Here is a 25,469-nt window from a genome sequence, read left to right on the forward strand (position 1 = left end):
GACTTAAAATATTACATTAGTTTCAGGTGTACAACATAATGATTCAGAATTTTTATATATTACACACCATCCAAAGTTATTATAAGAAATTGATTATCCCCATGCTGTACATTATGTCCCTGTGACTTATTTAGTTCCTTTTAATTCTCTTCACCTGTCTTGACTCTTCCCCACTCCCCTCCCCTCTGTATCTGTGAGTCCTTTTCTGTTTTATTTGCTTGGTTTTAGAGAAAGCTTCTAGTTTCTCACCATTATGTATAATACTGGCTGTAAGTGTTTAAATACAAACTGTGGAAAATACTTCAAGAGGTGGGAAAACCAGACCACCTTACCTGACTCCTAAGAAATCTGTATGCAGGTCAGGAAGCAACAAGTTTGAACTGGACATGGAACAGCAGACTGGTTCCAAATAGGAAAAGAAGTATGTCAAGGCTGTATATTGTCACCCTGCTTATTTAACTGCTATGCAGAGTACATCATGCAAAATGCGAGGCTGAATGAAGCACAAGCTGGAATCAAGATTGCTGGGAGAAATATCAAGAACCTCAGATATGCAGATGACACCACCCTTATGGAAGAAAGCGAAGAATAACTAAAGAGCCTCTTGATGAAAGGGAAAGAGGAGAGTGAAAAAGTTTGCTTGAAACTCAACATTTAGAAAACTAAGATCATGGGATCCGGTCCCATCAGTTCAGTTCAGTTGCTCAGTCATGTCTGACTCTTTGCGACCCCATGAGCTGCAGCATGCCAGGCCTCTCTGTCCAACACCAACTCCCAGAGCCTACCCAAACTCATGTCCATTGAGTCGATGACGCCATCCAACCATCTCATCCTTTGTCGTCCCCTTCTCCTCCTGCCTTCAATCTTTCCCAGCATCAGGGTCTTTTGAAATGAGTCAGCTCTTCGCACCAGGTGGCCAAAGTATTGGAGTTTCAGCTTCAACATCAGGCCTTCCAATGAACACCCAGGTCTGATCTCCTTTAGGATGGACTTGTTGGATTTCCTTGCAGTCCAAGGGACTCTCAAGAGTCTTCTCCAACACCACAGCTCAAAAGCATCACTTCTTCTGCACTCAGCTTTCTTTATAGTCCAACTCTCACATCCATACATGGAAATAGATGGGGAAACAGTGGAAACAGTGGCTGACTTAATTTTTTTGAGCTCCCAAATCACCACAGATGGTGGTTGCAGGCATGAAATTAAAAGATGCTTACTCCTTGGAAGAAAAGCTATGACCAACCTAGACAGCATATTAAAAAGCAGAGACATTACTTTGCCAATAAAGATCTGTCTAGTCAAAGCTATGGTTTTTCCTGTGGTCATGTATGGATGTGAGAGTTGGACTGTGAAGAAAGCTGAGCGCCGAAGAATTGATGCTTTTGAACTGTGGTGTTGAAGAAGACTCTTGAGAGTCCCTTGGACTGCAAGGAGATCCAACCAGTCCATTCTAAAAGAGATCAGTCCTAGGTGTTCTTTGGAAGGAATGATGCTAAAGCTGAAACTCCAATACTTTGGCCACCTGATGTGAAGAACTGACTCATTGGAAAAGCCCCTGATGCTAGGAAGGATTGAAGGTGGGAGGAGAAGGGGACGACAGAGAATCAGATGGTTGGATGACATCATCAACTCGATGGACACAATTTGAGCAAGGTGTGGGTGTTGGTGATAGATGGGGAGGCCTGATGTGCTGCAGTCCATGGGGTTGCAGAGTCAGACATAACTGATCAACTGAACTGAACTGAAGGTTTTAAAAGACTTTTTATAATGTTGAGGACATTCTCCTTTATTCTTAGTTTGCCAAGAGCATTTTTTGTGAATGGCTGTTAGATTTTGTCAGCCGCATCTTATGCATCTATTGATAGGATTATGTGTTTTTTCTTCTTGTACTATCGATGGCTTACATTAATTGATTTTCGAATGTTGAACCAACTTTGCATACCTGGAATACTCCCATTTTCCAATGGTTTATAGTTTTTGCTTATACACTTTGGATTTTATTTGTTAAAATTTTGTTTAGGATTGTTGCATCTAGTTTATGAGTGATATTGGTGTCATTTTCCTGTGAGATCTTTGTCTGATCTTGATATTAGGGATGCTGACCTCACAGAACAAGTTAGGAGGTATTTCCTCTACTTCCGTCTTCTGGGAGAGACTTGGAAGAATTGATGTAATTCCTCCTTTAACTGTTTGATAGAATTCACCAGTGAACTTGTCCGGTCTGGTGCTTTGTATTTTAGAAAGTTTATAAATATTGATTCAGTTCCTTTTATAGATAAAGTCCTATTCAAATTGTATTTCTTTTTGTGTGAATTCTGGCAGGTCATGTCTGTCAAGGAATTGATCCATTTCATTTAAGTTATTGTTTGCGGTAGTAACATTATTCATAATATTCCTTTATTATCTTTTTAATGTCCATGCAATCTCTGTTGATGTCCCGTTTTTCATTTGTTACTAGCTTTATTTATTTTTGCAAAGAACCAGCTTTTGGTTTTGTTGAGTTTTGGTGTTGATTTTATGTTTTAAATTTTGCTGATTTCTTCTCTAATTTTTATTATATTTTTTCCCCCTTTTGCTGACTTTGGATTATTTGCTCTTCTTTCCTAAGTGAAAGCTTAGATTATTGATTAAAATCTTTTCTAATGTATGCTTTCAATGCTATAAACTTATCTCTGAGTTCTTCTTTAGCTGCTTCTTACAAATTTTGATGAGTTGTATTTTCATTTTCTTCAAAATATTTTATATCTCTTGAGATTTCTTACTTGACCCATGTGTTATCTAGAAGTGTGTTGTTTAATATCCATGCATTTTGGGCTTTTCTAACTAACTATTCTTGATTTTTAGTTTAATTAGTTCCATTGTGGTCAGATATTGTATGAGATCTATGTTTTTAGATGTGTTACAGTGTGTTTTATTGCCCAGAATATGACCTATTTTGGCTAGTTTTCCATGTGGGCTTGAGAAGAATGTACTTTCTGCTGTTGTTCAGTTCAGTTCAGTTTCAGTTCAGTCGCTCAGTCATGTCTGACTCTTTGCAACCCCATAGACTGCAGCACACCAGGCTTCGCTGTTCATCACAAACTCCCAGAGCTTGCTCAAACTCATGTCCATCAAATTGGTGATGCCATCCAGCCGTCTCCTCCTCTGTTGTCCCCTTCTCCTCCTGCCTTCAATCTTTCCCAGCATCAGGGTCTTTTCCAGTGGGTCAGCTCTTCGCATCAGGTGGCCAAAGTATTGGAGTTTCAGCTTCAGCCTCAGTCCTTCCAATGAACATTCAGGACTGATTTCCTTTAGGATTGAATGGTTGGATCTTCTTGCAGTCCAAGGGACTCTCAAGAGTCTTCTCCAGCACCACCGTTTGAAAGCATCAGTTCTTCGGTGCTCAGCCTTCTTTATGGTCCAACTCTCACATCTGTACATGACTACTGGAAAAAACCACAGCTTTGATTATATGGACCTTTGTTGGCAAGTAATGTCTCTGCTTTTTAATATGCTCTCTAGGTTGGTCATAGAGGTTGTTGGATATAGCTATTTTATATCCAGCCAATTGATAATGCTGTTGAGTTCAGTTATATACTTACTGATTTTCTGCCTACTAGATATTTCCACTTCTGATTAAAAGTTAAGTCTCCAACAATGACTGTGGACTCATTTATTTTTTGTGGCAGTTCTATCATTTTTTGTCTCATGTATTTAGATGCTCTTGTTAGATACGTACAGGTTAAGCATTGTTACGTCTTCTTGGAGAATTGACATCTTTATAATTATCTTTGAGAACTCTTCTTGCTTTTGAGGTCTGCTCTGTCAGAAAATAATATGGCTTCTCCCACTTTATTTTGGTTAATGTTAGCATGGTATATCTTTTACCATCCCTTGGCTCTCAATCTATGTGTGTTTTTATATTTATCATGCGTTTCTTTTTGATAACATATTGTTGGATCTTGTTTTTTGATCCACACAATAAAATGTGTTAATTGGAAGATATATATCTCTTGGTGAATCGCTATTAAAAAATCTACAACATCAAGCATGGATAAAAGGTCCCTTCATATTGCAGGATAGATCAATGGGTTTTAACATAGCAGAGTATAAGAAGTTCACTGATATGATGTCATATTCCACATCATGACTACCTTTAAGAAACTATCACTTACTGAATTTTGATGTTGTTTTAAAGAAGAATAGTCACAATGCAGTGAAAATGTTCTAGAAATGAACATAGTTTTTTCCTTTTCCAACTCTGATTGAAAATGTTTCCAGGGATTCCCTGGTAAAGAATCCACCTACCAATGCAGGAGACACGGGTTCCATCCCTGATCTGGGAGGATCCCACATGTTGTGGAACTGCTAAGCCTGTGTGCCACAACTATTGAGCCTGATTCCTAGAGCCTGGGAACTGAAACTTCTGAGCCCACATGCTGCAACTGCTGAAGCCTGAGTTCCCTAGAGCCCGTGTTGTGCAACAAGAGAACCCACGTCAATAAGAAGCCCATACACTGCAACTAGAGAGTAACCCCCTCTCGTGGAAACTAGAGAAAAACCTGCACAGCAACAAAGACTCAGCCAGCCAAAAATAAAAATAAATGAATAAATTTTAAAAATAAAATGTTTCCAAACAACGTATCACAACACATTGAAGCATATGAGAATCCAGCTGTCTTCTGTTAAGCCAGACATTAAAGAAATTTGCATTCCTATGAAACAGTACCATACTTCTCACTGAAATTTTTTAGGAAAAGATAGCTGTTTTTCTTAAAAGTATGTTAGATATGTTAACATATAATTGGTTTATAATTGTTAATTTAAAATAAATTTATACATTATTTTCTGGATAACAAATATTGAAATTTGTCTTAGTTTTAGTTTCTAACATATTAAATATTGATAGATATGTTACACAAATAAAAGCTCTTTGCAGTTTTCATTTTTAAGAATGTATAGGAGTCCAGAGGCTAAATTGTTTAAGAATTGCTGCCGAGAACAATGCCTGGCATGCAAATTAAATATAATATTGTAGCATTTTGTCTAGTAGTTAATAGTTATAATGCATGCATAATATGTATTTAAATTTACAGATATTAGCACCACAATATGCATGTCTGTTACTTTTCTCCATGGTAAAGGAAGGAGTCCTACTTCAAAATTGGAATCAGTGGGTCTTCAGGCAAAAATGAGATCCAGTGGAGTGGAAAATTTATGAAGGGTTCACCAAAGTATATTAAGGGAACATAAAATGTAACTTGGGTGAATTGAACTAGTATTTTCTAGCTTAAAAAATATATACACTTCTTTGGTTCAAATCCACCTCCTTTTCTCAGCAAAACTTTAAATACTTTTAAACCTCTGTGTTTAAAAGCAGAGACATTACTTTGCCAACAAAGATCCATCTAGTCAAGGCTATGGTTTTTCCAGTGGATGTGAGAGTTGGACTGTGAAGAAAGCTGAGCGCCGAAGAATTGATGCTTTTGAACTGTGGTGTTGGAGAAGACTCTTGAGAGTCCCTTAGACTGCAAGGAGATCCAACCAGTCCATTCTGAAGGAGATCAGCCCTGGGATTTCTTTGGAAGGAATGATGCTAAAGCTGAAGCTCCAGTACTTTGGCCACCTCATGCGAAGAGTTGACTCATTGGAAAAGACTGATGCTGGGAGGGATTTGGGGCGGGAGGAGAAGGGGACGACAGAGGATGAGATGGCTGGATGGCATCACTGACTCAATGGATGTGAGTTTGAGTGAACTCCGGGAGTTGGTGATGGACAGGGAGGCCCGGCATGCTGCGATTCATGGGGTTGCAAAGAGTCGGACATGTGGCTACCAACTCCATTTTCTTATTCTCCATATCTCCTGTACCCATTCCTTTGGTTGCGCCATGGTCAAGATCACCAGTGACCCACCTTGTGTTGTCAAGTCCCATATCTGTTTGTACTTACCAGAATTCTCTGCACTGTTAAAGCAATTGACCACTTCTTTCCTGAAACCCTCTCTCTGTTGGCTTTTGTGACACCACACTCTTCTGATTTTGCTCCTGCTTTCCTGGCTTCTGTGGTTTCTCTTCTTTTACTTGACTTCTAAATGTTAGAATGCTCTCAAGGTTCTGTCCTGGGGCCTTTTTCCTTCTCTTCCTACATATTTTCTCCAATGAACAGGAGCCAGCTGTCTCTTCTCTCTTCCTTGAGTTATGAAGACTGTCCCTGAGTTACATCTTTCTGCCAGTAGCCCTCAACTTTTTAACTTCAGCTTCAATCTCCCTTTAGAAAAAAGATCAGTACAGCTGACTCCCTACTTGAGATCTCTACATAGTTGTCCAGTAGGCATCTCAAACTCAACATGACTAGAACAAACTCTGATTCTCCAACTCCAACAACTACTCCCCCTTCTGACTTCTTTGTTCCAATTAAATGGTGCCACGGTCAACCAGGAGTTCACAGCAAACTCCAATGGCAAGCCATTTTATTTTCTTACAAAAAAAAAAATTTACTTGGCTGTTTCGGATCTTAGTTGCAGCATGTGGAATCTAGTTCCCTGATCGGTGATCGAACCTAGGCCCCTGCATTGGAAGCGTGGAGTCTTAGTCACTGGACCACCACAGAAGTGCCAAGCCCTTTTCATTTATTTAGAACTTTGTCTTTCTCTCAGGAAGACAAAACAAAACACTATCTTCCAAAGACTTTTGATGTTGTTATCTTAAGTTAAAGAGGTAAAGGAAAATATTTGGTCTTATTTTTTCCACCTATTTTCATGAAATGAGAATACATTTTCCCTGCAGTAGCACAGCTGCTCTTAAAACTTTCCCTTTTCACCTTCATATGTAAAATTTATACATCTCTATTCATATTGAATAGCCACATTTTCAAGGTGATGGGTTAATGCTAAGATCATTCTGAATGCAGAATATTTATAGGAGTAATAAGGTTTAATGGTTATATGATATGAAACTCAAATTGGCATCAGGTATCTGGAATTAAAAGTGTGAACTGTTAAAATCTGTGTGACTTCGGAGTGTGATTTGTGTGTGCCTTACTGATGAAAAGAGGGAGAAAGACAAAAAAGAGAAAGATTATAATTTTAGTATACTGAAATGATAAGATAACTAAATGCATTCCAAGTTAAAACTCGTCATGGACTTCACTTTTGAGCTGGTAGTGGCTCAGATGGACAGACAGAGATGAAGCTGGCATCTCCCTATTATATCTGAATGAATTTTCTTCCTTCTTTTTGATGATGTGGTAGCAAATTTGTAACTTCTTTAGCTTTCTTTAACTAATGTATGGCATTTAATATATTTTACCAAACTCTTGTTGAGAGGAAAACAACGTGAAGCAAATTGAAGAGAAGATAAGGCATTCTGAAACTCTTCAAGTCTTATACACAATGAAAAGTTTGAGGACCACTGGCATTAAAGCCATTTTCCTGTCCTTATTTTCCTTATGTTTGTATCAGATTGAAGATGATCTAATTCCGATGAGATTCTGAATCGCTGAGAATGAATGAATACAGAGATAAAACAACATACTAAATCTCATGTGTTTTTGTGACTAGAATATTAATGCTGCCTTGATTGACAGGAGAATGATGAAATACCCCAATTACCAAAGTTTGAAAGGACTCTGTAGATTCTGGTTATTAAAGTTTGATTCTGAAAACACATCATTTATCTTCGGAAAGGAAGACTTACACATTTTGTAGAAAATGTCATTTTTCATGATTTTGCCCTCTCAAGCAAGCGTCTAAATTCTGCCTTCAGTGCTATATAAGATGAGGCTCTTGGGAAACATAAATGCTTGCTTAGAAATGCTAAGAAGTTCCAGGTTTTGTTTCACATGCAGTTAAACAAAAAGTTCCGTATTGTCACGGAGGATAAGAAGATACAAATTCAGATAAAGATAGAGTTTACTTTATTAGGTTGTATGTTTTCTTTTGCCTCATAGTTTGACTCATTTTCACTATTCCTTTCTTTAATTTGCTGGTTTCAGAATGTGACTGAGTTTAGTTTATGATGATAAGATTTATAAATGTAGAGGTGAAGTTCAAGTTTTGCTTGCACGAGAGGTTCTGTTTCCTCTGTGGTCAATATGAAATGTAAACTCGGTGGTCAGAGCATCATGCTGTTTTAAGAATAAATGGGAAGAGCTAAGGAGCATTTTTGATAAAGATATTGTTAAAAAAAAAAAAAAACCTAAAATTGAAAATTAGGATCAGTTCAGTTCAGTCCCTCAGTCATGTCCGACTCTTTGTAACCCCATGAATTGCAGCATGCCAGGCCTCCCTGTCCATCACCAACTGCCAGAGTTCACTCAGACCCACATCCATCGAGTCAGTAATGCCATCCAGCCATCTCATCCTCTGTCGTCCCCTTCTCCTCCTGCCCCCAATCCCTCCCAGCATCAGAGTCTTTTCCAATGAGTCAACTCTTGGCATGAGGTGGCCAGAGTACTGGGGTTTCAGCTTTAGCATCATTCCTTCCAAAGAATTCTCATGGCTGATCTCCTTCAGAACGGACTGGTTGGATCTCCTTGCAGTCCAAGGGACTCTCAAGAGTCTTCTCCAACACCACAGTTCAAAAGCATCAATTCTTTGGCGCTCAGCCTTCTTCACAGTCCAACTCTCACATCCATACATGACCACAGGAAAAACCATAGCCTTGACTAGACGGACCTTTGTTGGCAAAGGAATGTCTCTGCTTTTGAATATGCTATCTAGGTTGGTCATAACTTTTCTTCCAAGGAGTAAGCGTCTTTTAATTTCATGGTTGCAGTCACCATCTGCAGTGATTTTGGAGGCCCCCAAAATAAAGTTTGACACTGTTTCCACTGTTTCTCGATCTACTTCCCATGAAGTGATGGGGCCAGATGCCATGATCTTTGTTTTCTGAATGTTGAGCTTTAAGCCAACTTTTTCCCTCTCCTCTTTCACCTTCATCAAGAGGCTCTTTAGTTACTCTTCACTTTCTGCCATAAGGGTGGTGTCATCTGCATATCTGAGGTTATGGATATTTCTCCCGGCAATCTTGATTCCAGCTTCTGCTTCTTCCATCCCAGCGTTTCTCATGATGTACTCTGCATATAAGTTAAATAAAGGTTAACACTAATTAAAATGGGTATTAAAGCCAGAAGATTTGAAAATCTCTCTCCATTGCCAATTATACCTAACTTTAGATAGTATTTTAAAAGATTATATTACAAATTTCTAATAAGAAAGTTAAGGTGACATCCAATACTTTCTTATTCATTTTATTTAATTCAGCTGAATTCTTACATTCAGATGAGGCTGTTAGTACTGATGTGGCTTTGAAGTTACGGAATCTGAAACGTGAACCCACTGAATCAGGAATCAAGATGGTGCTGAAGCTAAAGCTAGGAGTTAGATCCTGCAGTTCAGTTGTTTTGCTTCTTTTAGATAGTTCTGTTTTTCTCTTTACACAAGTTCTACAAAAGTTCTAACATGCACACAGCCAGATATTCTGAAAATAAGAAAGCGTACAAAGGTCACTTTCCTACCACCTGGAAGTAATCACGGTTTGCATTTTAGTGTGTGCCACGTATTTTTCTTAGTATGAATGCACTCTGACATTATACATGTGTACACATGTATGTGATATGTATAAAAACATGCATATATATGTGAAAGTATGTATGTATGTGTACATCCAGTATGCTTAGTCATATTTTCACCAAACAATATTTTACAGATATCTGTTGTAGACAGACATATATATGTATATATACTTTTCATCTCATTCCATTTCTGATTACACTTTTCCCCAGTATTCTGTAGTTTGCATGTACCATAATATATTAAATGATCCCCTTAATGATGAGCTTTTAAGTTGTTTCCCCTGTTTTTGCTTCTATAATCAATACATTGAAACCCCTTGTCTGATAATTTTCTTAGGATAGATTCCAAGAGATAGAATTGCTGGGTTAAAGGAAACGCCCACTTAAAAATCTGAGATTTATACTAAGTTGTCCTCAGAAGTGTTGTGTCATTTTGTATTGTTATTAACAATGTCTTGAGGGTGATGATTTTGGAATATTATGAACAATCCTGTGTTTTGTTAATCTTTTAAATCTTTGTAAATATGGGATTCCCTGGTGGCTGAGACAGTAAAGAGTGTGCCTTCAATGCGGGAGACTTGGGTTTGATCCCTGGGTTGGAAAGATCCCCTGGAGAACGGAATGGTAACCCACTCTGGTATTCTTGCCTGGAAAATTCCATAGACAGAGGAGCCCTGCACACTACAGACATTCTTACATTAATTTTCATTTGTTTGGTGGAGTATCTCCAGATTCCTTCCAGCTTCTGTGTGCCCTGACCTGGCAGGTAGTAGCTGGAGCTTTTAGGACAGATAAAGGAAGGAATGGTCTCGCCTGGTCTCTAGGTAGTTAATGGACCTTGTTTTGAGGACCCAGACCAGATTTGCTGGATGGAAAGTCATTTTTTTCCTTCTAAACATTTTTAAGGCCCAGTATAAATAACTCTTTTTTGTTTTCTTTGTAAAAACAATAGCTTATTTCATCACGGGCTTAATGACCACCAGAAAGAGTCTAGATCTTTGAAATACTAATGAACTTATTTGCCTACCATAGGGCTTTAGAGAGCTCTGAACCCGATCCCAGAAATACAAAAACTCGGGGCAGGCAGGAGAGGATGGGAAATTCTTCCATTCCTTCTTGAAAGTCTCTTTTTCTTTCTCCCTTCCTTCCTCACTCCCTCAATCTCTCTCACTTGTAAAGGGATCCCTTTAGAATTTCTGGCCCTTTTGTTTATGTTAAAAGTCCCCTTTTGGCTAAATTTTGGTCCTTTGTGCTTCACAAGACTTAGATGTTTAGGCAACATTTGACTCTTAAGTATTTTACTGCAGAACTTTGAGATCTTGGTAAACACATTTAATTCATATCCACATGATCCCTTTTGGCCGTGTCCCAAACTATAAAGGAAATATAATCCCCAGGTCAGAGAAACAAACAGTGCACAAGGTTTCTGTCTTTTATTGATACAACAAAACTATTACACTTGATAGTTACTGCATTCTTATAAAAAAACAATTGATTCGGATCAATACTCATTTACTTGGTTAACCCCATGTTGTCTTCATAATATCTTTTCTTGTTTCCTGCAGGCGTTCTTGCACCGGATGAACCAGTGCGCAGCATCAAAGTTTGACAAAAATGTAACAGAAGAAACTGTGAAGGTGAGGAGGTGCAGCTGACCCTTGACCCCAGCACACGGTCCCCTCAGATAAAACGTCACCCGTGGGATGTTACCTCAGGGCTTGTCCACTTCTCTCCAGTTCCAGTATAAGCTGTTTTTTTAAGTCTTTATTAAATTTGTTACAATATCATTTCTGGTTTATGTTTTTTTTTTTTTTTTGCCACTAAGCATGTGAGATCTTAGCTCCCTGACCAGGAATCGAACCCTCACCACCTGCATTTAAAGAGCAAAGAGTTAACCACTGGAATGCCAGGGAGTTCAGTTCAGTTGCTCAGTCGTGTCTGACTCTTTGCCACCCCATGGACTGCAGCACATCAGGCTTCCCTGTCCATCACCAACTCCCGGAGCTTACTCAAACTCATGTCCATCAAGTCAGTGAAGCCATCCAACCATTTTCATCCTCTGTCGTCCCCTTCTCCTGCCTTCAATCTCTCCCCGCATCAGGGTCTTTTCTAATGAGTCAGTCTTTGCATCAGATTCCAAAGTATTGGAGTTTCAGCTTCAGCATCAGTCCTTCCAGTGAATATTCAGGACTGATTTCCTTTAGGATGGACTGGTTTGATCTCCTTGCAGTCCAAGGGACTCTCAAGAGTCTTCTCCAGCAACCACAGTTCAAAAGCATCAATTCTTCGGTGCTCAACTTTCTTTATGGTCCAACTCTCACATCCATACATGACTACTGGAAAAACCATGGCTTTGACCAGATGGACCTTTGCTGGCAAAGTTTTGTCTCAATGAAACTATGAGCCATGCTGTGTAGGGCCACCCCACATGGACAGGTTATCGTGGAGAGTTCCAACAAAACATGGTACACTGAAGAAGGGAATGGCAAACCACTTCAGTATTCTTGCCTTGAGAACCCCATGAACAGTACGAAAAGGCAAAAAGATAGAAAAATGAAAGATGATAAACTCCCCGGGTTGTTAGGTGCCCAATATGCTACATATTGGGAAGTGGAGAAATAACTCCAGAAAGAATGAAGAGGTGGAACCAAAGCAAAAACAACACTCAGTTGTGTAAGTGACTGGTGATGGAAATAAAATACGATGCTGTAAAGAACAGTATTGCTTAGGAACTTGGAACATTAGGTCCATGAAACAATGTAAATTAGAAGTGGTCAAACAGGAGATGGCAAGAATGAACATCGACATTTTAGGAATCAGTGAACTAAAATGGACTGGAATGGGTGAATTTAACTCAAATGACCATTATATCTACTCCTGTGGGCAAGAATCCCTTAGAAGAAATGGAGTAGCCCTCATAGTCAACAAGAGTCCAAAATGCAGTACTTGGATGTAGTCTCAAAAATGACAGAATGATCTCTATTCGTTTCCAAGGCAAACCATTCAATATCATAGTAATCCAAGTCTATGCCTCAACCAGTAATGCTGAAGAAGCTAAAGTTGAATGGTTCTATGAAGACCTACAAGACCTTCTAGCACTAATACCCCCAAAATATGTCCTTTTCATTATAGGGGACTGGAATACAAAAGTAGGAGGTCAAGATACCTAGAGTAAAAGGCAAATTTGGCCTTGGAGTACAAAATAAAGCACACCAAAGGCTAATAGAGTTTTGCCAAGAGAACTCACTGTTCATAGCAAACACTTTCTTTCAACAACATAAGAGAAGACTCTACACATGGACATCACCAGATGGTCAACACCAGAATCAGATTGATTATATACTTTGTAGCCAAAGATGGAAAAGCTCTATACAGTCAGCTAAAACAAGACCGGCAGCTGACTGTGGCTTAGATCATGAACTCCTTATTGCCAAATTCAGACTTAAATGGAAGAAAATAGGGATAACTACTAGACCTTTCAGGTATGCCCTAAATCAAATCCCTAACGATTATACAGTGGAAGTGACAAATAGATTCAAGAGATTAGATCTGCTAGACAGAGTGCCTGAAGAACTATGGAGGGAGGTTCATGACATTGTACAGGAGGCCGTGATCAAGGCCATCCCCAAGAAAAAGAAATGCAAAAAGGCAAAATGGTTGTTAGAGGAGGCCTTAGAAACATCTGAGAAAAGAAGAGAAGCTAAAGGCAAAGGAGGAAAGGAAAGATATATCCATTTGAATTTAGAGTTCCAAAGAATAACAAGGAGAGGAATGCCAGGAGGATATAAGTATAATGCCACAGAATAAGTTCTGTGCCAGGCACCTGTGTGGATGATAGCAAGAAAACAAGAAAATAGGATTTGGGAAAAGAAATGGAGGGTTATGGGGATGGTGTAGAAGATGGGAATTTTTTTTTGGCCAAGACCTTGGAAACTTTTGAAAGGAAGAAGAAAAATAACCTCAAGTCCAAAAACTTCCAAGTCTCTGAAGGGGAGGGAGTTGAACCGTGTGTGAGAGGATTACTGGAGGGGCCTGGAAGGTGGGATGTGGCCCATTGTGACTTCAAGGCTCTGACTCCTGAGGAGCAAATGATTTGGATGGTCCGTTGGTGCAGAAAATGTCCACACAATACCTTCAGCTCACAAATGTATGAGCATTCCCTTTTAAACCATAGGGAAGGAAAATTGTGAAGAGTTTTGGGGAAAAAAGAGGGGGAAAGATAGTAAATGAGAATCATGCCATAGTTGTTACTACTCGTTTAAACTGTACATGTAATCATTGATATTTATTTTGGATCCTAACTTGCTCTGTTATTTTACTGAAAATAAAAACTCCCCATGAATTTTATAGGCATTTCTATTTTCCATTGAATTGAGTAATAACTTATCTGTTCTCCTTACCATGGAGTATTTTATTAATAGTTTGGGTGCTTTTGGTTGCAAGCAAAAGATTCCTGTTACTCACGGAAACATGACAATACTTTGACGCACATAGCAATAACTTCTACGAGCAGAGAAGCCCTTCCTCTAAAGCTGGCCAGCAAGTCTGGTTTTCTACCTGCCGCCCACTGTCGTTTGTGGGATGGGACTGTCATGCTTGGATTCAGTCACTTGGGATTGTCCTGAGAACCTGGATCAGGTTTTCGGTGGTTCCCAGAATTGTGTGGGAGGGGACCAGACGTCCAGACAGAATGGGTGCTCTGCCAGCCGGGTGGGTGGGAAAGGGCAGCTCTCCACCAGTGTTCTCAACGTGGAGAGAAAATACTATATGCCCATAGGATTTTTTTTCCCAACTTGCCTCACTATTGCATTTACACGTTTATTTACAGATGCTGTTCTCAAACATTGAGGATATCCTTGCAGTACATAAAGAATTCTTAAAGGTCGTGGAAGAGTGCTTACATCCAGAACCTAACGCTCAGCAAGAAGTGGGAACCTGCTTTCTTCAGTTTGTAGGATCAATTTCTGTTTATTTTAAAAGCTTTCCCCCTTAGCATTTAAGGTTTCCCTTTTGGCAGAGTAGTATGTGGGAATTCAGCATTAGGAGTAAAATCTGACACCAAAAAAAGTTTGGGGTCTTTTAAGGCCAGTGAAATCTTCCACTTAGAGCCAGAAAAGGGGAGGGGGCCTCGCATCATCCATTTTATTCAGTGCAGAATAAACAGGCTTTTCTTTTTTCCCAACGAGTTAGTTTTTCGCATCCGCTGTAGCTTTGAATTCTAATGAATATTCAGGCTGTTCATAATGAATGGATTTTTATGTTACTCTCAAACATGGAGCAGAAAATCCTCACTCTTATAATGGTGCGATGAGCCTTGTGTTAGTCAAAACGTTCTCTTGTTCATTGACTTCTGACAAACCTGGAGATGAACAGACCTGGTCCCTCAAGGTACACACATGCTTGCATCTGAATTTTTCTCAGAGGCTTGTACGGAGCAGTGCAGAGGAAGAGCAAGCCAGTCAGTACTCAGTTGTTTCAAATTAGATGTCATGCTTGTATGATCATTTTCATCTCTTTACACATGATAGCTGAAATTATTTATGCAGTCAATTTGCAAGGTAAGAAGCCACCTGTATAGTGAACATTGTTTTCAGAACTAAAGAGCATTCATACTGACAAAAGAAAAGTATTGCCTCTATTTCTATCATTCTCCTGTTGCTAATTTTCAGAATACCCATTAGAATCCATTTATTTATCAAAATGCTATACGATTAGTGTTCTGTTTAAAAATCGTGTATGAGTATTTTGTCGTTGAAATCCATTTTCATTTATTTTTTTATTTCTAGTTGGTCTTTTATAAAGTAATGATGTGTAGTTTCTAGATCTATATAGTGAGCAGACTCTGTACATGTTATTTTAAGTATCAGAAAATATTCCGTAAAAATAATTCTATGAAAGAGAGAGACTCCTTGAGCATAGGGAGATGACACTTTCCTTGGGTACAACTCTAAGTCATGTGCATTTGTGTCCACTTAATCCAGACTGTTCCCCTTCATGAAAGAATGCAGATCTCCTGCCAGCTGGAGTGGTTGCTGGGTTACTGAGTCCTGGGTTGCACATGGGAATCTTGCTCCCTGACATCCATTTCCTCAGTAACACACTATGAATCTGTCAGCCACGAATTTAGCTGAACTATTTCTGAAGTTTGTTTTCTTCTGGTTCATACCATCTCTTGAAATAAAGTCATTCGATCAATTTTCTGCTGGCTGTGTAAAATAGCACTCAGTGTTTCTAAATGCATGTCTTAGAAATTTCAGAGGACACACTTCTCTTCTACTCTTTGATCACTACCTTTTCTGTGTCTTCCTCTTTTATTTGGACCACTTTGATAGATATTAATCATCGTCACTTGTAGAAAACCTTATAGATGGAAGAGAGCTTAGAGATCAGGGTGGTGTGACATTTCTCCTTTTAGGAAAGTATTCTTTCTGTAGCACCTGTGAAGATTGTTCATCTTGCTTTTCCTTGATCACTTTTAGTGATAACTCTAAACGTTGGAAAAATCGCTATATTAATCCGGAATCTGCCTGTCACTGCCCATCATGGCCTTTGCAGTTTGCACCTAGTGGTCCTAGTTTTGTGTTTCGGAGCTACAAAGATTTGTAAATCCATTATAATAAATATGACAGCTATTTGAAAGTAGCTGCATTTCCTTACTTTTATATGCAAACAAGTATCTCTGAGATGACCTTTCAGATGTAACATCTTCAAGGTTTGTCACTATCTTAGTTGCTTGTTGCTGAATATTGTCTGCTCTGTCAGTACCCCTTTTAAACTGTCCAGATTGGTGCATGTGACCTGCAGGGCACTATGTCCTGTTCCTCTGTGACCTGACACAAGCTTTTCCTTCCACCAAAATACATTCTTCCCTCTCCCTGCTGGGGAATTGTAGATTCATCTCCCTGCCCTTGCCTGGATATGATATCTTTTCTAAAGCTGTAACTGAACCCTCCCACTAAAGCTAAATGCTCTCTTGTCTGTAATCTGCTACCACTTGATACATTTACCTTTTATTGTGTACATCATATTGGATTGTTATAAATATAAGTCTGTCCCCTTCCTAGATCCATCCCTTCATGGGTCAGAAAAAATAAACATATTCCTATATACACACAGTATGGCTCTTGAAATGTAGTAAACAATAAAGTTTGTTCATAAACATCACCCTTCATATTTCAAAATGGCTAATAAAATGACTCTAATGTATTCTTAAATTTACAGAAAGACAAGTTTCGCATCTATGATGAATATTGTAGTAATCATGAGAAGGCACAGAAATTGCTCTTTGAACTTAACAAAATAAGAACAATCCGGACATTTCTGCTGGTAAGTATATATTTATGTGTCACCATATGCTGTTATTTGTTGATAGGTCCACTGAGAGCCAAGGAATAGCATCAGGGTAGTGTTAGAACTGCTTGTGTGACATCTGTTTTTAACATATCCCTGCTAGGAAGCTAGAGAGTCCTTTGAGAAATGTAAGAAGTGAGACTGTAAATCAACTGTACTTCAGTAAATGTATATAGTAATAAATTGAGTTGGTTGAAAAGTTTATTAAGTGTTTTCTGTTATATCAGCTGGAAAAACCTGAATGAACTTTTTGGCCATTCTGATATATACTCTTAAAATCACACACACACACACACACACACACATGAAATGAGTGAATGAAATGAAAAGCAGCAAGAGTTGGGAGACGCTTGTTCATGGAGAAACACTGCCATGCCCCCTCCTGGTTGACGAGTTATGAGACCACAGGTTCTTAGTAAGAGAAGACGTTTATGTCAGAGTTCACCATTGCTTTTATATCCCTCCAGTCTCTAGAGTTTCATTTACTGCTGCTTAGAGAGCTCTAAGTAGGGCAGTGACAGGAAGGAAACACTTCGTGAGGATGGTAGAAAAGAATTTTCCAGACTGACCTTTCTCCTACATATATTCTTCATTCACTGTTCATGAAAAGAGAAAAATCTGTTTAATTTCTTTAGAATAGTACAAATAAATGCGTATTTTGGCAGTTACTTAAACATCATAATTGCCAGTGAAAACCTCACTGTAAATAGAATTCAGTGATATTTTGGAGAGGCCATCTCCACCATCCGGTTTTAGAGCCTGGATCAGGCTCTAAAATAGGAAAAATAAAATGCCTGTTTACAACTCATTTCCACTCCCACTATTAGCTCTAGGCAGTCACCTATTTGCTCTCCATCTCTCTAGGTTTGCCTTTTCTGGAGATTTCATAGAAATGGAATACAGTACAATACAATCTTTTAATGCCTGGCTTCTTTTGCTGACTAAAATGATTTTGAGGTTCATCCTTGTTATAACATGTATCCATACGCCATTCATTGTTATTGCTGAATAATATTCCATTGTGTTTTGTTTATCCATTTGCCAGTTTATAAATAATGGATCAACAATTGACTGTAGTAGTGGTGGGCCTTGAAGATCCTTGAAGTCATTTCGGAGAGAAGATTTCTTAGTAAAGTCAGGATATGTCCAGTTTGGGCAGTTCTAATATTATGAATATTCATGTACAAGTCTGTGTGTGGATATACATTTTCATTCTCTTGGGTAAATACTTAGAGTAGAATTGCTGAAACAGGGTTTATGTTCAGGTCTTTTCTTTTATTAATAATTTATCTAGGGAATACAATATGCATCTTAACTTAGGAAGTCTTATTTCCCTGAGGCTGGTTATTATTTTTTTGTTTGTTTTGTTTTTAGTAACTTGCGTGGATTGAATTTGAGAATCTGTGTCTTTTGTATACGCAGCTGCTGCCGCCGACTTCACTCAGTTTTTGTTTTATAACTTAGTTTTTCCTTTAGGCATCACTCCTCTGACTTTTTAACTTAGTGGTCAGTTGGGAATTTGTCAGAGGTAAATTGAACATCACGATCCATCTGATTTCTGGATCTGTGTGGGAGTGTGGGGGGACACATTCACAGAGCAGGCAGTTTCTAACTCAGACCTGGGTTTTTCTTCTTAAGGGGGCATCATCTCATTGCTTCTCTGCATGTACACAGTCTGACGTTTGCCCCAAGCAGGACCAAAGTCTCAGGCTAGCATAATTGTGAGCGTTCCCATTTTTCTTAGGCAGTGTGCTACATTGCCAACACTCCTGGGTGTGGGATTTTGCCCTCTGCAGTCCCCTCTGATAGCTGGTTTGCAGCCAGTGCTGCTGTGACTGGGCCACGATGCAGGATGAGCTGAGGATGACCCTGTTTGGCGGGGGTGGGGAAGTGGGGGAAGAAAGGGAAGAGCCCAGGCAAGAATGCCACCAAGTCCTCTGTTCTTACCTGAAGTTCAGCAGTTTTTCATGAATAAACACTTCTCAATTTGTTGACTTTAATTGATTTCCAGAGAGTCCTGAAATTGTTGTCCCCCCGCCCACAATTTAGTTTAGTATAACAGTTGTTTTGGGCCTCCCTGGTTGCTCAATGGTGAAAGAATCCTCCTGCAATGCAGGAGACGCAGGAGATGGTTTGATCCCTGGGTCAGGAAGATCCCCTGGAGGAGGGCATGCCAACCCACTCCAGTATTCTTGCCTGGAGAATCCCATGGACAGAGGGGCCTGGAGGGCTACAGTCCATAGGGTTGCAAAGAGTTGGACATGGCTGAAGCAACTTAGCATGCACACACATCAGTTGTTTGGGGGAAAAGAATTTACTGGTCTCTTCTCTCTGACATGGCCAGAGGAAGTTCCTGCACCTTTGGACTAATGGGGCTCCCTGTGAAGTCTCACAACTCTGCTGTCCCCCTCAGGGCACTCTGTTCTCAGCAGAGCTGGGCCTCTGCTACATATCCAAAGTCCCAGATGCTGCTGTTAGGAAGACCCTGGCTTTGCTAGTTCTTACCTTGGCACCAAGTGGACACTAATTATCTGGATGACTTTAGGAAATTCACTACATCTCTGGTGTCATTTTCCTTACTCATTAAATAGGGATAATAGCAATCACCCCTTGGAAAATATTAAGGGTTTACAGATATGGTATGATGATGTTATAATTTTGGGTACTTGCATATGCCATCACCTGAGTAAGTTTTTAGGATTGGCGGACTCTCTGGGGTGGCTCAGATGGTAAAGCATCTGTCTATGATGCGGGAGACCTGGGTTTGATCCCTGGGTCGGGAAGATCCCCTGGAGAAGTAAATGGCTATCCACTGCAGTACTATTGCCTGGAAAATCCCATGGATGGAGGAGCCTGGTAGGCTACAGTCCATGGGGTTACAAAGAGTCGGACACGACTGAGTGACTCCACTTTCCACTTTCTGGGAGTTTATTTAGGAAATATATTTTCTGTCTACTTATGTAGAGAGGTGACTCTCACAAGCCAGTCTAATAAGGACTTACGATACAGCTCAGGGAACTCCACTTAGTTCTCTGTAATGACCTATATGGGAAAAGAATCTGAAAAAGAGTGGATCTGTGTATATGTATAAAGGATTCACTTTGCTGTACAGCAGGAACTAACGCAATATTGTAAATCAGCTATACTCCAATAAAAATTTTAAAAAGAAAAAATGATAACCAACCTCAGCTTTTAGGAAGGGAGTTTGTAGTCTATGTAGTACTAATGGATAAGAAAATAAAAGCAGGTTGCTGCTACTTAATCACTCAGTTGTGTCTGACTCTCTGTGGCCCCATGGACTGGAGCCCATCAGGCTCCCCTGTCCATGGAATTCTCCAGAAAAGAATACTGGAGCAGGTTGCCATTTCCTACTCCAGGGTATCTTCCTAACCCAGAGATCGAACACACGTCTCTTGTGTCTCCTTCATTGGCAAGTGAATTCTTTACCACTGAGCCACCTGGGAAGCCCCAACAGCAAGTCATGAGCTGCTTAGGGTGCTTTAGCCCAGGGCTAGGTACAGGGGGTGGCTGCAGGTATAAGGAGTGTTCACTCTACGGGAACACCGAAACATCACTGGAAGTAGAATGGTACGTAGATATGTTATTAATACATAGGGTTTCTCCGGGGATAGTACCATGACAGGTGGAAAGAGTTACTTTGATGACTTGATTGCAATAGGGGTTGAAACCTCCAAAGAACAGATTTGAATGGGACACTTATTTGCTGCTCTGTCTAAGGTTGCTGGTGAAGTGAAAGTCACGGAGCTGGTTTTGCCCAGTTAGTTGCACAGATTGGAGCTGAACTCGGTTGCTCAAGGCAGTGGGGGTGGGGGTGGGGTGGGTGCCATTGTTCTGTTTCCATCATTGTTCCTTTTATCTCCTTTCCTGCTCAGCACTCAGTCTCTCCTCTTGCTGAATGTAAGACTGTCTTTTAAAAGATAGTGGTATACAGGTCATTCAATTATCAGTATGATGCTTGAGGAGCCCTTTTCTTCCTTTGTTGAATATTTATTATCGGCTTTCTCTGTGCCAGTCACCATGATAGGTGCTGCAGAAACAGGTTTTTGACACCAGTTTCAAAACTACTTTTTAGGGAATGCCCTGGCAGTCCAGTGGTTAGGAATTGGCATTTTCACTGCCAGGGCCCAGGTTTAATCTCTGGTCAGGGAACTAAGAAGATCTTATGAGTCTTGTGGCACAGCCAAAAAAAGTTTGTAAAAAATTTTTAAATTAAAACTATTTAAAAAAATTTTTTTATATTGTCACTGCAGCTTAAACACAGAATAAAGATGAAATGCTTAAGAGGATCAAGTCTTTATCAGCATCGATTCTCTTGACTGTCACTTTCAATAAACGGAAGCTGCTTCCATTTCATTTCAGTGTGATTGCTGGCTTTGAGTTTTCTCCTTTCATCTTGCCTCTGTGGAGATCATATCTGACCTCCTTCTCTGAGACTGGCTGTCCAGTATCGTTGGTGAGGTATTACAGTTCAAAGTGGCTTAGAGATCACTGGATTAAAACCGGCCTGTTTAACAGAGAGGAAAATTAGAACCTTGAAATTGGTCCTAGTTGCACCATTTGCCAATGGCAGGGCATGGGGAGAACCCGGTCATCTCCAGGCCTGATCTTCTGCATCACTACACCTCTCCCCAAGCATGATGTGTATATGTACGTGTGCATCTGTTTATTCATCTGTCAGCACATCCATCCATCGGTACATCCATCCATCTATCCACTCATCCATCTCTCCTTTAATTCATCCGTTCATCTCTGTTTCTTTTTCTCAGCACATCCATCCATCCACTCAACATCTCTCCATTAATTCATTCCTCCATCTTTGACTTTCTGTCTTCTTCCTCAGACTTCATACTCAGGTAGATATATGTGAATTCATTTTCAAGATAAAGACTGAAAACACATTTTGGTCTCTAATCTGAAATGCAAAATTATTTCCTTTCTCTCCTGTAAATTTTATTTGTAACTAAATGTGCTTTTCTTGGGCTTCCCCAGTGGTAAAGAATCTGACTGCAACACAGGAGATATGAGTTCAATCCCTGGGTCGGGAAGATCCTCTGGAGGAGGGTATGCCAACCCACTCCAGCATTCTTGCCTAGAGAATCCCATGGACAGAAGAGTCTGGTGGGCTACCATCCATGGGGTCACAAAGAGTCAGACATGACCGAGCACACACACACATGCATTTCTCAGAGACAGAAGTTATACAGAGACATGCTTTCACAAGTTTTCAACAGAAAAGTTTATGAGAGAATCAGGCTTAAAAATATAACTCGTTGTCTGTATTTCCACCCCAGAACTGCATGCTGCTCGGAGGACGGAAGAACACAGATGTCCCTCTGGAAGGATACTTGGTAACGCCAATACAAAGAATATGCAAATACCCTCTACTTTTGAAGGTACTTTTTGTGTTTTCTTCATTGTTGCATTTCCCTTGTACCTGTATATTTTTGCTGATGATCTTTTTAAAAATAAAAAAAAATTTTTAATAGTCTGACATTCTAAAGAAAAGACAAATACAGTTATTGGGAAAAAAAGCTATTTTGTCACTAATTTATATAGAGAGTAGGGAACAAATGTCTGGGAATAGAGACTTTTTGTGCTCTTCATAAAAAAACAATACTTGTTTGAGTTACCTTTAGTATAAACACATTAGTTTCAAGACAAATCCCATTAAGTACATTATGACCAGTTTATATAGCACTTTATCTTCAGTAAACCTACTGTTGGTGTATTTTTTTTCCTTTCCTCAACCATTGGTGACTTCTTGATGCTAATAAAGTTAAGGCTAAGTTACATAATCTCAGAGCCTGATTTTTTTCAGTCATTATTACAAGTAATGGAGTGGGTCACATGGAATAATAAATGATAGAACATGGAAAGACAGTTATAAGAAAACTCTGCCTCTGGAAGACAGGAAATGCCTATGATCATAGATCCATGGCCTCATTACAAATGATCAAAAGTTTTATTATGGAAAACACATTGTAATGTACTAAATATTGCTCATATTATAAGGATATTTGAATAGATTAGAATACTAATTCTGGAAAGGAATTTTTTTGGAAATGTGGCATCTGAATAGTCAGTTGGGGGTAGTAGTTGAACATCTGAGTTCTGAGTTCAAGTCCTACACCTTCTGCTTACTAGCTGCATGAGTCAGATTGTAATCTAACCTCTTAAAGGCATGGGTTTCATGTATGAAACAGAAATGATGATATGAAATTATAATAAATACCTAAAAGAATGTGTAAATGTATGTATATCTATGTATACATATATGTATATATGTATATCTATGTGTACACAGATATACATAAATATGTATTCATATACATAAAGGAGTACCTAATAATTGATTAAGCTATTTTATACAAATCATTTAGCATAGTATGCACTCCATACATGTTAGCCGTTATTACTCGTGTATTTGATTCTGATTTATTTTAATATATTAACTACTTCTTAGTATCTAAATTAGAAAACAAACTCAGAAATGCTATGGACATACTAACTGGTATTCTTAATTGATTTACTTTTTGAGAAATAGATGTTATGAATTTGAACTATAAATACATTTTTTCATTATAGTTTTTGTCAGTTGCATACATTAGACTTCAATGAAAATTTTCTTTGAAAAGGATTTCTTATTAAAAGAAAACAAGTGTGAATCGCTTGGTTAGCTCACATCGAGAGAAGCTAGCATAGGGATGTCTTGGTCTGTAGACCTGTGGCACCGTCTTCAGGGAGTGTACAGGGTTGATGCAGATGTGACCCCCATCTCTCTGGTAGTCCCTTCTGACCTCTGATTTGGTGACACATTTGCATGTATTCTCATCACTCCTCTTATTCCTATTCCTGGTTTTGGAATCCCGAGGATTTGTTTTAAGAATCAGAAGGGATGGTGATATTAAAAGAAAGATATCAAGTCAAGTGGTTGTTCTAAATCAACTCATTTCTGACAAAGGATGACCTCAGGTGACCTCAGAGATAGGAACATGGACATATCCTTGCTTTAGGAAGAAAGGTCAATTCAGAGCATCTTCAAGTCTTGGAGAAATGACATCTTTTTGCTTTTTGAAAAATTATCTTCACAGATAAACAGGAAAAAACTACTTGTGCAGTATATATATTGGTATTGATATTTTTCTCCATTGGACCATCAACTGAAAAACTGAGCTGGTATTCTGTTTAATTTGGGATGGTTTTTATTTATTCATTAGAAAACATTAGGGGATTAGGCAGTGTTTTAAAGAAAAGATACCTTGGTCTTATTTATAGAACTTGAAATTACTGGGTTGGCCAACCAGCACAGGGTTCATAGCCAGTAACTGACAGGTTATTACTGGTCATTTCTTTTGCTACCTCACAGTATCTAAATTCACGTCTCAACTCCAGAGATACCCACTTGGCACAGGCCCATGGGAGCCCCCAGTCATAGCCCATAGACTGCCTTCACCACTCCACATAATTTACAAGTAACTCGCAGACTTGAGGGTTTCTGGAGAAGCCTGCATCTCTCTTTTATGGATTTGTGATCCAGCATAACTTTTTAAACCTGACCTTGGCAGTGAAGTAACGTGGATCCTTTTGGTGCTGGTTCTGTCAAACAGAGTGTGAATATTTTGAATGCAGGGTCAAAGTTGATGGCAGAATTGTCAACAATGAAGAACATCAAGAGAGCATAACAACTGCATATTTTCCCACTGTGTTGAGAATTTAGAAAATTCTCTTCAAGATTTGCCTCCGGATTTCTCTAATTGTGTTAGTTACATGATGATGGCAACTGTCGTAAGGAAACAAATGACTAATTAAAAAGCAATGTGGTTACAGCTGTCTAGACAGTGGGTGAAGATGTTTAATTTTGTGCTTCTAAATAAGACCTTTTATAAGATTAAAGATTACTCTAGTCTGATATCCTGAATGGAAAAAAAAAAAAGAAAAAGACAAAAAGGAAAAAGCTATTGAAGGGTGTATAGAATTAATTGTAAAGAATAAACTAAGAGAGAAACAACCAAGTTGTTGGAAAAAACAGCATAAATTGCTCCTTTAGTGATGGAATATTGTGGAATTTATAAATTACTTTTTTTACTAGATATAAGACATTTTAGAAATTTGCTTTATTTATGACACTTTTTTATAGTTTCTCAAAAAGTGTTAGTAAGGGACTTAAATTATTTTTTAAATTATAGGACATATTCGTTTGATGGTTTACCTTTCTTTTAAACACTAAAGAAATGAAATCAACATATAAAGAAGTCCTCATTTTGGAGCGCAAGTCAAACATAAAAATTATAAAAACTTATAAATCATATTAAAAAATTACATGCTGTAGGTGAGATATTTGATAGTTTGAAAGGAGATATCTAATTTCGTTTTTAAAAACAACATCATTTTAAGGGAAAAGTTAAAGTGACTGTGGTGTATGCAGGTGGTGACCCTTATTCATTCAGTGTTTTTTTTTTGGGTCTTGATCTTGGTGGAGTTTGTGATGTCACTTCTGAGAGTGGCTCTCACGATCCTTGCAGTTTTCATTTCCTGGTCAGTCTGAACCT

The 25,469-nt window shown here is 38.9% G+C and overlaps 1 protein-coding gene across 1 annotated transcript in view; it reads left to right on the top strand.

Moving 5' to 3' along the window:
• Window positions 1-25,469, top strand: part of PREX2 (phosphatidylinositol-3,4,5-trisphosphate dependent Rac exchange factor 2) — a 305,433-nt gene that overhangs the window by 65,830 nt on the left and 214,134 nt on the right. Inside the window, exons 2-5 of the mRNA XM_040261348.1 lie at window positions 11,115-11,186; window positions 14,378-14,500; window positions 16,771-16,875; window positions 22,212-22,313. Coding sequence (XP_040117282.1) covers window positions 11,115-11,186; window positions 14,378-14,500; window positions 16,771-16,875; window positions 22,212-22,313 — 402 coding nt within the window. The remainder of the gene's footprint in view (window positions 1-11,114; window positions 11,187-14,377; window positions 14,501-16,770; window positions 16,876-22,211; window positions 22,314-25,469) is intronic.

Source organism: Oryx dammah, unplaced genomic scaffold (assembly GCF_014754425.2).
Source record: "Oryx dammah isolate SB20612 unplaced genomic scaffold, SCBI_Odam_1.1 HiC_scaffold_19, whole genome shotgun sequence".
Taxonomy (NCBI): domain Eukaryota; kingdom Metazoa; phylum Chordata; class Mammalia; order Artiodactyla; family Bovidae; genus Oryx; species Oryx dammah.